General features: G+C 44.0%; 1 protein-coding gene across 1 annotated transcript in view; it reads right to left on the reverse strand.

The window, feature by feature from the left end:
* LOC126298924 (uncharacterized) overlaps positions 1-18,465 on the reverse strand; it is a 31,397-nt gene extending 12,932 nt beyond the window's left edge. The window contains exons 1-2 of the mRNA XM_049990475.1: positions 18,403-18,465; positions 4,914-5,163 (exon numbers count right to left, since the gene is read on the reverse strand). Of these exons, the coding sequence (XP_049846432.1) occupies positions 4,914-5,163 (250 nt within the window). The 5' untranslated portion in view covers positions 18,403-18,465. The remainder of the gene's footprint in view (positions 1-4,913; positions 5,164-18,402) is intronic.
* Between the last annotated feature and the right edge of the window lie 253 nt (positions 18,466-18,718).

Raw genomic sequence — 18,718 nt, forward strand, 5'->3', positions numbered from 1 at the left:
ATGATAAGCTCGGGTTGTGTCAAGGCTGTGGAAGGTAATTGGCCGTGCCCTTTCAGAGGGACCATCCCCGTTATTTGCCTGGAGAGATTCAGGGAAATCACGGAAAACTTAAATGTGGGTGGCCGGACGCGGGTTTGAACCGTCGTCCTCCCGAAAGCGAGTCCATTGTGCTAGCGAGTGTGAAGAGACTACCTCTATGTTGCCGTATGAACCCTATATGGACTGAACGGACAGATTACACCAAACCATGTCCCTGAAATCCTTCTACGCATTTCTTCACAATGATTTGCTGAAGATCGGAACCTCAATAGCTAGGGATAAAGCATTATTCGTAAAGGTATAGACAGCTGAGAAATTATCGATCACTCTGCAACGGCAAATAATCGGCAACATAAATTCCAGTTAAATTAATTTTAAAAAAAGGCAATTTTTAAGAGAAGAGATTTGTCCTGTTGAGCACCTGTTTAAGAAAATGCATACAGAAACATTTTCCACGGAAAAAGTTGCATACGGGAGTGAAAACAGTCGGCGAGACGAGTTTAGGTGGTTGCGCACACCGGAAGAACTGGTTGAGAAGACGGGCTGAGCAGTACTAGCTGCTCGCCACCGACAGCGAGCAAAAAAGCGTGCTAGCCACACAACCGGTTATCGTTCCTCTGAGGTTGACAAACACTGACGCTCTTTCTCTCGGAGGAGAGGAGTCGCTCCACCAAAACGAGGGTGTGAGGCCCCTGGACAAATAATAGTAAAAAGAAAACACCTGTGACTGCACTTTCACGTTATGCAAACTTTCACGTGAATGTGGACCTCGCTGAGGCAAAGTTTTCGCCCTCTTCCACTCGTGACCCAGTTTTCCCACAAACCAGCCGACCGACTTCTTCGCCATAGTGGTGGCTGGTAAACTGAGACTATGACATCAGTTGCACTCTGTAGATATTAGTAGTGCAGCTGCCTACGCTAGAGACGCATAAATGTCCTGTCGTGACGGGTCTAGCGGCGTTTGAAATGAGTCCTTGGCGCAACGTCTACCATTCATCTCCACTACTTGCAACCGCAAGCCGACGGCGATGTTATCGGCTGGTTAGAACTTTAAAGCTTCATCAACAGAGCACAAGCATTGTTCCATCATACACTTTGTAATCGTATGTGCAGTATCCCATGACGAGACATGGGAATGCTGTGCGGTAGCAGACAAAATTATGTTAAGCTATAAACTTGTTCTAGCTTTTGTTTACTAAGAAACGTGAACGTAATGGTTTTATTTGGCTGTCGTATGCTGAGACAATCTTACGTCACAAACTACTCCTTCTATGCCATATTGCTTCAGAAGCCCACAGTGGTATCGAGCGGTGTTGTTTCAAGCAGAGCTAACTACAATGCTGTCGGGTCGATTTAGCGATATCATTAACATCCTACGTTTCGTTACGTTAAGGTCTCTGAAACGAAACGGTTACCACGAATCCGGTTGCTTCACGGCCTGGTTCCTGTCCAAACAGCGAGACTGGTGGCATCAGCAACATCGTCTGTATCTCTTCGCTGCGCTGCTTATTTCCGATGAAATAGGCCGAACAGAACATTATGATGTTTGATTCATTATGGAGAGACTATCCAGTAAAGTGAGGCAAAAAAAGTTAAAGAGCTGTAAGCATGACATTGTGCTTCATTACCGGGCTTCCGTCTACACCAGACAGCACCAGAAACATGTGACAAGCTGCTTTGTCATTCCCTATTTCGAAAGTCTATAACAGTGTACTAGTACGAGAATGACCTCTCATTCCTCAGAAAAAATGGGAAATTCTGATTCATAAATATGGCATTGTTAAGGCAGTTATTATCAGAATAAGTCTTTTCATGTTTATTTGGCTCACAAAACCTTTTACACACTCTGTTTTTGGCTAGTACTATTACGTACACTGTAGTGATGAACCCACAAAACATTCATTTCGAATTAACAACAAGATGAAGACCATGCACGTGTTTTCCTACCAGCCTACCAGCCTAGTAACTTCTGAGCGCTCCTCCACATTGAAGCAGGGGAATCTTCGACTTTATTTCTACTTTTGGTTATTTTATTGACAGTTGTCGTCAGGTAAACATTTCAGACAACTATGATGTCTGAGAACCGCTAAGTTACTGCCTCTAACAACATGGCATTGCTCTCTGCGTGTTCTTACTTGGCAGTCATTATCTGATGATCCAACTGGCTTCCGTCCAAGGAAACCTGGGAAGTGAATTAAGAGATACAGTCAGGAAAAGAAGCGCGTAGACTGCATTTAATTATGATCGCATATCTTGCGTTTGAGTGAGTTTTTTTCGTGAGGTATTTCTGCACAGATACAATGAGGACACAATTCCCTTCGCATTAGCAATATGTGGCTTATTATACATTTGTTGCAGTGACGAGGAGAAATTGTCAGCCTTTATCTGCAAGACAAGCAAAAATGAAATAGTATTCTCGAGACATTTTGTTACGAAATGTGAGTTCGAGGGAGGAAATGAGGAAAACAAGGCTTCCGCCTAAATAGATATAAAGTTAAAAGGGTCTTCAACCCGAAGAATGCTTTTAAAAGCATACTTCTGCATAATATCATGCATTAGGGCAAAATTTCTAGTTGGTGTGCTGAATGGCAAGTAGTTCTAAATGTGTAAAAATGTAAGTTAACGCAGATGAGTATGAAAAATAAACCCATAATGCTCGAGTACAGCAGTAGTAGTGTGCTGCTTGACACAGTCACATCGATTAAATGTCTAGGCGTAACGTTGCAAAGCAGTATGAAATGGAATGAGCACATAAGTATTGTAGCAGAGAAGGTGAACGGTCAGCTTCGCTTTATTGGGATAATTTTTGTGAAGTCTGTAGAAAAGATCACATATGGGACATAAGACCGACCCATTGTTGAGTACTATTCGAGTGTTTGGGATCCGCACCGGGTCGGATTAAAGGAAGACATCGAAGCAGTTCCGACGCGGGTTGCTAGATTTGTTTCCGGTAGGTTCGAAGAACGCACAAGTATTACGCAGATGTTTCGGGAAGTCAAATGGGAAACACTGGTCGGAAGGTAACGATCTTTTCGAGGAGCACTACTGAGAAAATTTAGTTAACCGACATTTGAGGCTGACTGAAGAACGATTCTACTGCTGCCAACGTACATGTCTTCTACGGACCACGAAGGTAATATTAGAGAGAGTAGAGCTCGTACGGAAATATGTGGCCAGTCGTTTTCCTCTCGTTCTATTTGCGAGTGGGACAGGAAAGTAAAGACCATCAGTGGTATAGGGAGTATGTATGTAGTTGTTGATACACTACTGGCCCTTAAAATTGTTACACCAAGAAGAAATGCAGATGATAAACGGGTATTCATTGGACAAATATATTATACTAGAACTGACATGTGATTACATTTTCACCCAATTTGGGTGCATAGATCCTGAGAAATCAGTACCCAGAGCAACCACCTCTGGCCGTAATAACGGCCTTCATACGCCTGGGCATTGAGTCAAACAGAGCTTGGATGGCGTGTACAGGTACAGCTGCCCATGCAGCTTCAACACGATACCGCAGTTCATCAAGAGTAGTTACTGGCGTATTGTGACGAGCCAGGTGCTCGGCCACCACTGACCAGACCTTTTCAATTGGAGAGAGATCTGGGGAATGTGCTGGCCAGGGCAGCAGTCGAACATTTTCTGTACCCAGAAAGGCCCTTACAGGATCTGCAACATGCAGTCGTCCATTATCCTGCTGAAATGTAGGGTTTCGCAGGGACCGTATGTAGGGTAGAGCCACGGGTCGTAAAACATCTGAAATGTAACGTCCACTGTTAAAAGTGCCGTCAATGCGAACAAAAGGTGACCGAGACGTGTAACCAATGGCGCCCCATACCATCTAGCTGGGTGATACGCCAGTATGGCGATGACGAATACACGCTTCCAATGTGCGTTCACCGCGATGTCGAGAAACAAGGATGCGACCATCACGATGCTGTAAACAGAACCTGGATTCATGCGAAAAAATGACGTTTTGTCATTCGTGCACCCAGGTTCGTCGTTGAGTACACCATCGCAGGCGCTCTTGTCTGTGATGCAGCGTCAAGGGTAACCGCAGCCACGGTCTCCGAGCTGATAGTCCACGCTGCTGCAAACGTCGTCGAACTGTTCGTGCAGATGATTGGTGTCTTGCAAACGTCCCCATCTGCTGGCTCAGGGATCGAGACGTGGCTGCACGATCCGTTACAGCCATGCGGATAAGATGCCTGTCATCTTGACTGCTAGTGATACGAGGCCGTTGGGATCCAGCACGGCGTTCCGTATTACCCTCCTGAACCAACCGATTTAATATTCTGCTAACAGTCATTGGATCTCGACCAACGCGAGCAGCAATGTCGCGATACGATAAACCGCAATCTCTGTCAGCTACAATACGACTTTTAGCAAAGTCAGAAACGTGATGGTACGCATTTCTCACCCTTACACGAGGCATCACAACGTTTCACCAGGCAACGCTGGTCAACTGCTGTTTGTGTATGATAAATCGGTTGGAAACTTTCCTCATGTCAGCACGTTGTAGGTGTCTCCACCGGCGCCAGCCTTGTGTGAATGCTCTGAAAAGCTAATCATTTGCATATCACACTATCTTCTTCCTGTCGGTTAAATTTTGCGTCTGTAGCACATTTTCGTGGTGTAGCAATTTTAATGGCCAGTAGTGTATATGCAGTATCCTTTACTGACAAGCACACTTTCCTAAAATTCTTCAATTAACCGAAGTCGTCCATTCCCCTTCCCTACGACAATCCTTACATGCTCGTTCCACTAGAAATCGCTTCCCACCGATGCACCTAGATATTTCATAAGGGATAGGCTACAACCCTCTCAACTACTGCTTCCCTTTCCTGCTGTGTAGTTTGAGCGCCACTGACCTCCGGCTGGGAGGTGCTGCTTGAGCGCGAGCACGGCGCTCTCCTCGAGGCAAGTAGCGACGTCTGGCCGGTCGGCGCAGGTCTGCACGTAGCTCCAGGCGTCTTCCGTGGCCGGCGCCGCCGCAGCTGCGCCCGCTTTGGCGGGGTCGGCGGTCGCCGCCACGGCTGGCATTGCGGTCGCGCCTGGCTGCTCCAGCGCCCGCCCGGCGCCAGCCAGCATCAGCGTCACTACTGCTGTCCACACGAACATCTGCAAACGTTCAACTCTGCATTACGGTATGCTCCCGTATCTCACTCAACAAAATTTAGAAAGTGACTAAGCTTAGATTGTCAACGGCTTTGACACTGTGGTAACAACGGTTCCTATCAGATCACCAAAGTTAAACGCTGTCAGGCTTTGCTAGCACATCGCAGGGGGGTGGGAGAGTGTCCGTTTAAGTCTGCCGAAAGCTGTTGGCAATCCGGGTGCACCAGCCCTCGTGAGGCCAATTGAGGATCTGGTTGGTTGATTGTTTTGGGGGAAGAGACCAAACTGCGAGGTTATCGGTCTCATAGGATTAGGGAAGGATGGGGAAGAAAGTCGGCAGTGCCCTTTCAAAGGAACCATCCCGGCATTTGCCTGAAGCGATTTAGGGAAATCAAGGAAAACCTAAATCAGGATGGCCGGACGCGGGATTGAACCGTCGTCCTTCCGAATGCGAGTCCAGTATTGAGGAGCTATTTGACTGAGAAGTAGCGGCTCCGGTCCCGAAAACTGACAACAGCCGAGAGGACGGTATGCTCACTATGTGCCCCTCCATATCCGCATCCAGCGACACTTGTCGTCTGAGGATTACACGGCGGTTGGTCGGCGCCGTTGGACCCTCCGAGGCTTGTTATTACGCAGTTTGAAGCTTAGACTGGTGACAAATGTCACTGATGCTGTCATCAACCGTTATCAGAAGATTTAAATCAATTACAGAGTGACTTAGACACCATATGTGTTTGGTGCGAAAAGTGGCAATTGTATGATTATAAGGAATAGGACAAATCTAAAGGATGTCAAGTCAACAAAATACCTGGTAAAATCTTAAATTGGCACGATTACATCATGTTTTGGGAAGCAAAGCAAATACTGCATTTTATTAGATGAACACTTACAAGATGCGTGGCAACGGCCTTGACGCAGTGGATACACCGGTGCCGGTGAGATCACCGATGTTAAGCGCTGTTGGGCGTGGCCGGCACTTGGATGGGTGACCATCCAGCCGCCATGCGCTGTTGCCATTTTTCGGGGTGCTCTCAGCCTCGTGATGCCAATTGACAAGCTACTCGACCGAATAGTAACGGCTTCGTTCAAGAATATCATCATAACGACCGGGAGTGCCATGTGCTGACAGCACGCCCCTCCTATCCGCATCCTCCACTGAGGATGACATGGCGGTCGGATGGTCCCGGTAGGCCACTCGTGGCCTGCAGACGGAGTGCTTACTAGATGCAACACGTCTGCTAAAGAGAGTGGCTACTCTACTCTTGTCCATCCTGCTAGAACACTGCTGTGCAATATTGGATCCTTACCAGATACGTCGAAAAACTCCGAAGAATGCCAGTTCGTTTTGTATTACCGCGAACTATGGAGAGAGTGTAACGAATATGATCAGTGAGGTGGTGTGTCAATCATTAAAACAAAGGCGTTTTTCGTTGCAGCGAGTTAACGGAACTTCAAGTACCATCTTCCTCCCCTGAATGCTGAAATATTCACTGTCACAAACAAAAAAAAGCGAGAAATGATCATTGTAATAAAAAGAACCCTCTGCCAGGCACTTACGTGTGAACTGCAGACTTGTCATGTACATGTTGATGTAGACTGCCGTGCAAGAGCTCAGAAGTACCCATACTAGTACTTACGATACACAACAACCATCACGGGTCAACAAAATTTCCACGACCGTTGGTGTTCTTTTTTTTCCAGTGTTATGCCCTAGGGGTACACGTAACAATATTATTGGTCTTCATTTATCAGAGTAAATGTGTTTCAGTTAGTTTGTATGCCGTGACGCCTGGGGATTGTCAAAGAAGGAAGTGATTGTTTACTGAGTAATATTGCGATTTCCGGTGAACCATCCTGTCGGAGAACGTCTATAGCCGTCTTCTGCTTTACTGTGGACGTGGAAGAGAAATTGGTCACCTTGAAATGGATAAAAGTCGCGCCAGAGTTGCAAGCACAATGAGAATGGTTAAAACAATAGTTCTGTAACTGAAGAAAGCTGGTCACTGTCTAAGAGGAACAGCTCCACTACTTTACAGAAATTGCTTCAGATCTCGCTTATGCTTCCACACATTTTCGCCGGATTAATTTTGCTATGACACAGCGGTATCTAACTGCATTTTCTAAAGCCACTGGGATGCTTTACTGACTGTTACAACAAGGGACCAGGGTAATATTTTCATATTACTCCAGCTTTAGTGTAACGAACGAATCTGAATACAAGCTCGTATAAAAAAAAAAAGGAGGGACACCTTAGTGTTAATACTGGAATCTGAAAGTGATGCTTGACATCGAGTCATGGTCTAGTCGAACCGTGCGATACCATTAACGGTACATTCTCCTAAGTGATCTGTTTGCAAGCATAGGATAAATACCACTTTTTTCATCTAACGAGACCGTTCCGAAGACAGCTTTCCGGATTTTTGAAACTTGTGTCGGTTTATGGTTGGTGATTGCCATCGCATGGTTTATGTAAAGTTGAAATATTCACTATATTTTAGAAAAAAAAAGACGCAGCACAGTACAGATTTATTTCTTATATATTGCCAAGCCGTGTACTTAAGACTTCCCACTATTCTACAGCTTTTCTGTGGGTGGGAAAGAATGAAACTCTTATGTCGTGACAAGTACGAGGTACCAAGCTACCTGCTTTGCGGATAGCAGAGTATCCAGAAATTTACTTTCCTTCGCCCTCATTTGAGTTTCTACAACATAAAATCTCGGTACAGAACATGCTTATTACTACTACCGCATGAAGGGAAATGGTAATAAGCAGCTGTTGTGTCATTTATTATATATATATATATATATGGAAAAGAGTCCATAGATGTGCGAAACGCAGGTAACCACTGTGCTCTTGTTTCGACGTCTTCACACACGAAACAGATAGTATTGTATTGCATTATGTGGGACAGGGGACCTAGAAACGGCGGAGAGGCTTCGTCCCCGCCGTAGCCCGCTGTGGTACACAACCCCACAAAAGGTTACAGTAGTCCACTCACCCCACCGCCGCCCCACACCGAACCCAGGGTTATTGAGCGGTTCGGCCCCTAGTGGACCCCCCCCCATCCCCCTCCTCCCCCCTCCCCCCCCTCCCCCCCCCCCCCCCCGCTGGGTACGTCTCACACCAGACGAGTGTAACCCCAATTCCTGCATGGTAGAGTAATTATGGTGTACGTGTACGTGGAGACAGTGTTTGCGCAGCAATCGCCAACAAACAGATAGTGGGTGACGAAATTATAGTGTTGACACAGTTTCTCACGCTGTTACTTGTCAGCACATATTTTGTTCCGTGATGGAACATGACGGCAAAGCATCTCTATCGCTTCAGTATAAGCTAATGTCGGTGCCAGTAAACTTTTACGTTTGAGGCAGCAACTCCCCAAGACCAAGACATCTGTTACATTCTGATAATGGATACTAGCTAATAAATTTTCGTTGAAATTCTCTTTTTTTGTTACTTACAACGATTCGGAGAAGTTTAAGATGGAATACAAATATAGTTCTACTTGTGGCGCAGGCAAATGCTAGGCTGAAATTGATCGGAGTGCAAATAATTCTCCTAAGTGGGTTTCTTCAACGCAGAAGACCACTTAAGAACCTCACTTCCGACCGATTCTTTTGTATTCTTTTTCAGTATGGAATTTTTACCAAGGTAGATTACCGCAAGTGAAAGAGAGAGAGAGAGAGAGAGAGAGAGAGAGAGAGAGAGAGAGAGAGAATATTCACTGGGGAAATGTGCGATTCTTCCCGGCTTAGTTTTGTCAGCACAAGAGTGTACAGAAGAAAGCTGAATAGACTTTAAAGGAAAACACTGCAGGAATGACGTTTCAATGCACTAGCGTTCACAAATTAATGCATAGAACTACTTCCCAAACAGCAGTGACGTGAGTCACTGTTGTTGATTAAGCTACCAAGAAATATAAGAATAATGAACACTCTGTTGAAATGCTGCCGAGGGCTAAAATTTCATTCGAAAATACTGCAAGTGCGATAACTCCATTGATAGTTTAGTTGTTTGACAGATTTCCTGATAGTTTCTACGGTGCATATCCTACTTCTGGAGAATAGTTGCCAAATAAATAGAGCAAGGACGTGGAAGACTAGTTTTCAACACATTCCCTGTCATCCGTAAATTTTATCCATTCAAGTGACAACATAGTTGACTAGTGAGAAATATTACTTCTGGAATCAGTGTCAGTTTTTCTCTGCACGCTTATATTTCAAAGACTGAGACAGCTTTCCTTTATAGCCCATAACAACATTAAATACTACTCATCCGTAATATTATTATTTTATTAGTATTAGTGTTATTATTATTATTATTATTATTATTATTATTATTATCGTCATTATCATTATTTTAATCCTTCACAATAATATCATCCATAGAATGGCCCATTAATATGTGATCTAATACAGTTCCGAGCAGAAACCAACCATAATTTCCGCACTATTCCCAGACAATGTCTCTGCAATATATCAGTGTCTTGGGAAGTTTTTGTGCGTTATCTTATTCTTTGACTTAACTGGCCATCTATCGCTAGCAACAAGTTAATTTAGTTCGTACAAATTCATCGATAAGACTGACTCATCTGTCATGTTATGGAAGAAAATGAAATAAATCTAGAAGCGATTGTGAAATATTGAAGACTTTCTTGGATGCTGTACACTTTAGTTAACCTGAAGCGAAAACAAAGTAAAACCGAGTGTGGTACAGTAAAGAGCTCTAGACAGTAAAATATCAGCCAGAAGAATTATTTTAGCAGTAATACTGATCGTTTACCCCAATATGTTATTCGATAATGATAGCCACCAGCCACGGAGTTATCGTTACCGAACATCAATTTTCTCTACTGAAGGTACTGATTTACTAAAAACACTGCAAGGAAGCTACTCAGGAGAACTGCAAGTGTAGGTGTCTTCCAGAAACAAAAGCCTTACAAATTCATAGTTGGTGTGGCAAAGTCAACGGTTGGGCATTGAGACCGCCGGAGTGGAAATGTTGCCCGCCACGACGTATAAAAATCGGGAAAATACGTCCCAGCGTTTCGTGGAAGTGACAGTCGACACTGAGAAGGCTATAGAAAGCCTAGAGTGGGAGCAGCGAAAGAAATCGAGTTAAGCTCCTCTGAAACGTGACAGCAGTTGTCTAGTGCTGAATGTCAGAAAAAGATTAGACCTGGTTTTGGTTCAGCAAATGATTTACTTGTGGATATCAATGTCTCCCAGTGCTTAGGTTTTCGCTGTCACAAATCCTGGGAAGAGTAATGAGGAAATCGGCTGAAGTTCGAATAATAAACTTAGTGTGGTAGTTTCGACTACATAGCTCGGCTAGAGTTAATGCCGACAACAGGGAAAATTCTAACGTTAAAATCTATTATACTGTATACGATCGTGTAAAAAGTGTGCTGTGTGTTAACGTGTGATGGCATCGTAATGTCTTAAATTTTAGACGTAAGGAAAGTGGAGATACGGAATATTTTATGTAGCTTTTTGCGTTGCGTTATCACATAGGATAGACACCGTAAAGCGATGTTTCACTGCTGTGTCGGGAAACAATGCTAAGGTAACTACATTAAAAGGCTAAATGTAAGGACACGTTTATAGCTACAAATAAGAGGCTGGTTATTTAGTTATGATGTCATGTGGGTTCCTACTAAGCCGTTTACCAGCATCGTTTACTGCCGTGTAGTTCTTCGACTTCGACTCCTTTCCGCTGTGTTTGGTCCCTACACGGGTGTCCAACGTTTAGCTCAGTAGTAACGTTTATCGCATTCACTGTTACTGCAGTCCGAACGGCGGAGAAAACAATACGCGTAAAGCAAGGAGTATGGAGAGAGAGCGTCCAGCTTCCGGAGGCGCAATTGGCTTTCGAGGTCATGGGAGCGATATGAGACGGGATTAACGGACGCTTCTAGGTCAGCAGGCGCAGCCGGAACGCCGCGGCCGGCGGAAAGTGCAAGCTGAGCTTCCAGAAACCTCCCCACCTCTCCCCGCCACAGCGACTGGAATTTCTTGTACCTCAACAGCCTTCAGTGCTGGAAGTTAGGGACCTGCCCGTACCCAGCATTGCATCATGGTGGACCTGTACTGAGTGGCCATTCGACTACGGTCGCCTCACTAATCCCTAACCTTGGTTGAGTGCTCCTGTCAAGTTCACAACGAGCCATTGTTTATTCCTGTGACGGGGTCGGTCAGTCAGCCGACAGTTAACGATCTAGCGTAATAGTGAACTAAAGGATTTTTAGTGTTTATAGATGGCAGAGGGTGATTGTCTCTACCGATTCGTAACTGGAGAGCCAGAGTGATAATTTTGCTGACGGATGTCGAGATTTCTGTCAGAGTAAGTAATTGGAGAAACGTAAGTAACAGTAACGTGAAAAGAAACAGGAGTAATAAGGAGAGAACCGGGTTCTGTGGGTGATACAAGCCACTCACACTGCAAGGCACCTAACAGCGTGTACTTTCGCACCACAATCTTTTACAGCCTTCTCTGTTCTATTCTCGAACGGTACGCGGGAATAACAATTCTCACAAAACCTCCGTGTAAGTCCTCATTTTCTCGTCAGTCAGAAGACGTATGCGGGAGGAAGTAATTTGTAATCTGACTCTTCTGTAAACTTACGCTCTCGGAATTTCAACAGTAAACCTCTCCGTAACGCACACCACTTCTCTTGTTGCATCTGCCACTAGAGTTTGCTATGCATCTCCGTAACACTCTCACGTCAACTAGACGACCTCGTGAAGAAATGCGCCTCTCTTCCTTGTATCTTCTCCATCCCTTCTATTAATCTAACTTGGTAAGGGTCTCAGAGTGTTAAACAGTACTCAAAAATCGGTCGCCAAATGTTTTGTATGCCACTTATTTCGTGGACGAATAACATTTCCTTAAGATTACCCCCATGAATCTCAGCCTGGCATCTGCTTTTCCCACTATTTGTTTTATGTGAACACTCAACTATAGGTCAATCCAGATGGTTCACCTACGTATCGTACTGTAGTTACAGTCTCCAGTGATTAGTCGCCAATACTGTGGATGTCTTCGCCTATTTATAGGGTGATGTTCAGCAGATCGTTCATCACACATTCCCGGCAAGACATGTGGATTCTGCCTCACCTACTCCATTACCAAAAAATACAAAAAAGATTTACGTTTCATGATATTTTAATTTTTCTAACAAATCACTCTGAGTTGATACTGTCACCATAAAAATGTGAGTCAGAGAGCTGACTGGCGAAATGTATCTTAGGGGATTTAGTTGCGTATAGGTTCAAGATCGCTTCACTCAGAGGATGCAGTATAGTGCAATATATTTAATAGGACGTTAGCAAACTTACAGAGAAATGTATTGGAGGATAACGATGACGACAGAATCGAATGTTTGTCTGGAAACGTGGTAATTCTCATCCACCTAATTCTTCTTACCCATAATTACTTTTCACCCTAGGCTTTCAAAAAATTGTGTAGTCTGTATCACAAAAGAGTTAGGTAAAAACGCACAATGTATACTGAGTGCCTGTAGCTAAGTCGCGATAGATATGCCCGTGGTGCGATAAAAAGTTTCGTAAAATCTTGTACCACTTTTGCCTCGTAATCCCATGTAATGGTCTGAAAACTGAATAAGGTATAAGCTAGGAGTGTATCAACACTTCTGATTTTGTAGCATATGGAAACACCTGGGAAAAAAATTGTCAAGAATTGAGTGTGCAAGAACAGAAAAGTACAAGAATAGTAACGAAGTGGCCACGATCAGATGTGAGCAAGAGGGAGCTACGCCATCGAATATTGGAGGACGATGCTTTGAGTAATTTATTACTCTGCACCTTGGAGGGCATCAAAGTAAAGTTTTAGAAAAGTGCATGGACTCCGAAGTTCACCGTGTCGAGTACTGCTGCGTCTATCACGCGCAAACACAGTCGTATTGTCTTCAGATGCTATCTATACGAATTAATCAGCATCTGGTCTGTGGAAATAGTATCTCTTCACAGCTACACACACACACACACAGACTTCTGCCACGAGTGTGGCAACAGGTGGGTTCCACGACGTAATAAGTGAAACAATCGTGTCTACAACACTACGGAGAGAGATGGCTCAGCCGGCCGCGGTGGTCTCGCGGTTCTAGGCGCGCAGTCCGGAACCGTGCGACTGCTACGATCGCAGGTTCGAATCCTGCCTCGGGCATGGATGTGTGTGATGTCCTTAGGTTAGTTAGGTTTAAGTAGTTCTAAGTTCTAGGGGACTGATGACCACAGCAGTTGAGTCCCATAGTGCTCAGAGCCATTTTTAGAGACGGCTCAGTGGCTAAGGCATTGATCGCAAATTTGGAAGGAGCGGGGTTCAAATTCCTGTTCCGCCATCAACCATTAGGTTTCTCATGATTACCCTAAGTCGCTCAAGGTTAATGCCGCGATGATTCCTTCGGAAGCGACTCGGCTGACATTTGTCCTCATCATTCTCCAATTCGGACTTGTACTCCGTCTATAATGACCCCCGTCGTTGAAGAGACGTGAAACTCGACCATTCTCTTTCTGGATGTCTGGATGATTATCATGGCGAGCAGTCATAATAAGCATCAGAGTTCCAATAGAGGGTCAAAACCGTATATTCGACGTCTGTGACGCCCCAAAGCAGCTTTGAGAAACAGGATGTCTGTCTGGATACGTCCTTAATGGAAAAACGTCCTGTATCGTATTTACAAAGCTGCTGGCTCTATCCTCTGAAGTGAGCGGTAGATGTGACCCTTAAAACAAAATTCATCTGTGACAAAGATAGTCATGTACACATGAAACATTTCAGTCCTACTTCAGATCTCCGCCGTTTCCATATAGTTCCTCATTACAGGCAAGGAAGTAACCAGATAATTGTGTCTATGCTGATAAAACTGAGGTACAGCACTCTGATGAAATTGCTTCCATTGGAACACTGAATTCCAACATAAAGTTAGTAGTTAAAACCGTCACCTTCCGATATTAGTCGCGTAGTTGATGTGTTGCATTCCAGATTCATTCCCACGCTCCTAAGGAAGTACGAGAAACTAGTGTGCCCAATGTGACATCAGTACTGTAACTCGGATTAGAGGTTAAGGGGCACAGGTGGACACAGTCTATAAATCTGGACAGTGTTCCGGAGAGAGAGCTAGCGGTTGTACCATCAAAAACTCGATCCTTAGGTATGTGGAACGAGAGTCCCTACTGCCATCGGAATAAAGCTTTCGTGAGTCCAGCCGCCGGAACTGGTTTCAAGGTTTCCTAAGAGAACCGCTCCCATGTTCCGGACTGCTGTGGGTCAATGCTGCATCGGCGCCTTCACGTGTTTTCACTTCAGAACTGATACAGACACATCTAAATTAGCCTCGTTTACGGTACTTGGATTGAAGCTTCGTTAAGAAGATCTACAGTGCCTCCTATTGAGACTAGGGACTGAGGAATTCTTTTACTTGCCCTAGTATTCAGTTTTATTGCGTATGTAGGACTACCGTTTATAGCTTACTGGCATTTTAATCCTCTTAGATATCTAGCACTAATCCTACATACTACTGATCGAAGCACCGTCTCTTAGTTATTTACGAAAACATATGTTGATTGCTGAATTATTAGCTTACAACTGGCGGGGATAGAACCAGGCGAAACCATGATTATATAATTGGATTAATGTTTGGAATGAAATGGATTCAAGCCCTGACCTTGAAGGTGTGGTTATGTTTCTGCTGTCAATTCAAAGGAATACCAAAACGATGTTTCATACAAAGCCAAGCCGTTTGCAGTCTCGTCCCTGCCCAGCTAAACTAGTGCAAAATCCACGCTGTGGAATCGAAACGATGGTACATTTTAATTGAAATGGTCAAGTGAACACAGGTGAAACTGTGGGACTGTACATACGCGCTAGCTACGGAATTGCCTCAGCGCTAGTGGAAGGTTTCGTGTACGCCAAGGTCCTAGCACAGAGTGCCTGAAAGTAGAACCTAATCATGGCTCCGGTTAAGCTGAAAAGAGATGGCCGGCCGGAGTGGCCGTGCGGTTCTAGGCGCTACAGTCTGGAACCGAGCGACCGCTACGGTCGCAGGTTCCAATCCTGCCTCGGACATGGATGTGTATAATGTCCTTAGGTTAGTTAGGTTTAATTAGCTCTTAAGTTCTAGGTGACTGATGACCTCAGAAGTTAAGTCGCATAGTGCTCAGAGCCATTTGAAACATTTGAAAAGAGATGTTCCCTGTGCGTACAGATCTGTATGTCGGGTTGTCCTCACTTCGTGAGGGCAAGCACACTTCTTGGCATTTACGGCCTTCCTCATTCGTCCGAAAAAATTACTGGATGCTTTTTTGCATTTCTACAGGCTGCATCTCTGAGCTAAGAGATGACGTACACAAGTGTTTCTGTCGGTAAAGAGTAACGTATCAGATGGTAGAATATTTCTCTTCTCCAATCGCATCTTCAACTCTTAACATCTTTCCTATCTTCAAGAGATAGCGGGTACTGCATTCTGCACATGCAGATTAATTTTAATGTGCCCATAAGCCAGTATATATGAACATATCGTAACCTCGATTTTCACTTTATTGTGATTAATAAAACTTAAAACATTCTCACTTCAGTTTTATCCTTTTATTCCCAGTTCCTAATGACACGCCTAATGGGATAAAATTACTGTTTTCCTGGTAAATGACACAAGGATGAATGAATGAAAAAGTAAATCACTGCAAACAAAGCCTCGCCTTCTTGTGCTCCTCAGTTTCTATAAGTCTCAAAAACGATATAATACTTAGCCCAAAAGCTGCTGTATGATTCAGTCTTAATTCCTGCAGTTAGCTTTGGTAAATCACCGTCATCTGGCGGACGTAAAGCCTGTAGGGTTTCATATAAGCATTTACATAACAGCACATTCAGCTTTAAAGCGTAATGCTAATATCTCTTGTCACTTGTTAGACATCAAATCGCGCAGTCTGTTCAGGCATCGAAATCGCCGTGCACGAATTACTCAAGGAATGTAGTGCAGGCGAAAGTGAATCTCAAACAATGTCGAAGAGCATAAACGAAGAGTGTCAGAAAATCGAGGAATGGCATAAAGAAAATTAACATTGCTAGATTTCAGCATTTAACACAGAAAATGAGTAGCCTAATCCATGCGCGGCAGGAAATAATGAATTAAAATGTGAGTTCACGGGGAATTAAAATTACTAACTCCATTTACAAAGAGAATCAACACAAAGATTATATTGTAAAGAACGAAGATGGTCTTTCTTGGCTTGTAAGTTTGTAAGCGCCACTGAAATCACTCCACGTGAAGATCAGTATGGAATTTGAGTCGCAAGGGATGCGGAGTGCTATGCGCTGCCCCGATAACAGATGCTAGCTAGACCATCACAGGTGATATTGTAGTATATATGCCTCCACCACAGATGATATTGTAGTATATATGCCTCCACAGAGTCAGCAAATTTAAAATATTAGCAGGTGAAGTACCCTGAGATTTTAAAGTGTACCGCTACTTTATTTTGACACTCATGGATTCAAAACACGCGAAGGGCATGGTTCATGGTGAAACAATTCACGTAATAAATAAATGCAATTTAAAGATAAGGAAGATGATTGAAATTTGCCCTGGCCTTAACAAAATATAAACGCATTGCCCTTTTCTGTAGACACCTTGCACAATGTTCGATTTTCCAAAAATTAACTCATTCGGACTGAAGAAGCAAATGATGAAATATTTAAAGTGTATTCATACTAGAGCCAATGCTGCACAGTTCACAACTTTGCTGTGTGAATATAACCAAACTACAAGAGAACATGGAACCATGTATACGCAGCTAAATAACGAAGTCAAGGAACTTCGTATGTAAAACTTATGATACCAACGCTTTGAGGTGTAAAGTGATACTGCTGTTTAAATTTTCTGGCAACAGCTTCTCTTACAAAAGACAAAAAGCCCTGTATTCGTATCGCGTTGTATAGAATGTACAAGTGACATTACTAGAGATGTAATACTACCGAACCTTGTCTGAAACTCTGATTTAATGTTTTTATGTAGTACAGATGGTATTGCAATAAAGGTAACTTTTCACCGACGTTAAATTAATTATTGCTATACATCGCCGCTCTAGGAGCAAGAAACTTATCAAATCTAGCTATTAGACTGAACCCTGGGAGAGAAAAAAATACAAAGTTAGTTAGCTGGTGTCGGTAAAAATTGCAAAGGATATTGTTAAGTAGAAAAGCAACACGAATCATGTAAAATCATCAGTATGCGTGATTAGTATCAGGAACGTTTTCATTTGCTGATAGACAAAGAGTATCAGCTTGTGTGTGCCTTCTTTTCCTCTGTTTCTGCTTATTTTCGGAACAGTCATACGTTTCCTGTAAAGTCGCACAGTGTGGACATGGGCGTAAGTTTCGCGAAGAACTCTCCACATCCTCTTGTACGATAACGAGACGAAGTATACGATACCTATGGAGCATAAAGTAAGGAAGGATAAAATTTGTAAACTGACACGTGCAATACGGCAAACGAAGCGTCACGGTGGTTAAGACACTCGACTTCCGTGCGCATGAATGATATCCAAATCCGCGACCCGACCGTCTTAATTTAGTTTTTCCTCATTTCTCCAAAAAACTAAAGTCGAATGTTTCACAGGAGCACAGTTAAATTCTTTGATATTGCCTGCCCGATCCGATCTACTATTCCATCTCTTGAAATCCTCGATGTCTACAGGATATTATAATGCAACTATCCTTTTTTCTTGGGATAAATTGCTAACTTCTTATATAAGAACTGTCGAATCGTGTCATTTATGAGTTTCGAGAGTTGACGCTACGTTCCGTAAACAAGAGAGGTTATGATCTTACAGCACCCATCCCTAAATCCATTGTTACTCTAAACCTCAACCAGAAATATTTCAGCACTTCCTAATATCAGCTTCTGCTGCTGTTACGCGTATGTTGATATAACTTATATAAACCGAGCACTGATTTTGACGGTATTCCAGAAACAGGCCTAACGCACATTTTACAAACTCACACTCTGAACAGATCGCGACAAGGACGCGAAGTCCCTTCAGCGGACTGCCGGTGCTGACTTTTTACTGAAAAGACGAGGCCCACGCGATCACAAACGGTACAGGAACTTCTCTAGAGTGAAAGAAGACACACACTTTGCCGAACACGCTGTTAAAGGACAAGTTACGCAGCGAAAGAAGCACGGCAGGCGAGTAAGGCCGTCCGTGCGGCGGAACACTCACTGTGTCGGTTGCTGCGGAGCGTCGGAGCGAACTGCCGGTGTGAGCCGCTGCCGGCGGTTTTAAAGGCCCAAGTGGAGCAGCGGGGCCGCTAATGCGCACTTACGATGCGCGAGGCGCGCGCGCCCTGGCGCTCCCGCTGGAGACCCGCCGGACGCTCCGTCCTATGTCTACAACAATGCTACACACCAACAGTCACGTCACCGACTATGGTCACGTCTCCCCAATGCCTCTTCTATGGCCCTGCGTCTCTAAAACTGAGACCTTTCTTTTCTAAGAAGAAAATACTTCTCATTCACTGCTATCGAGTTACATTTCA

Source organism: Schistocerca gregaria, chromosome X (genome assembly GCF_023897955.1).
Source record: "Schistocerca gregaria isolate iqSchGreg1 chromosome X, iqSchGreg1.2, whole genome shotgun sequence".
Taxonomy (NCBI): domain Eukaryota; kingdom Metazoa; phylum Arthropoda; class Insecta; order Orthoptera; family Acrididae; genus Schistocerca; species Schistocerca gregaria.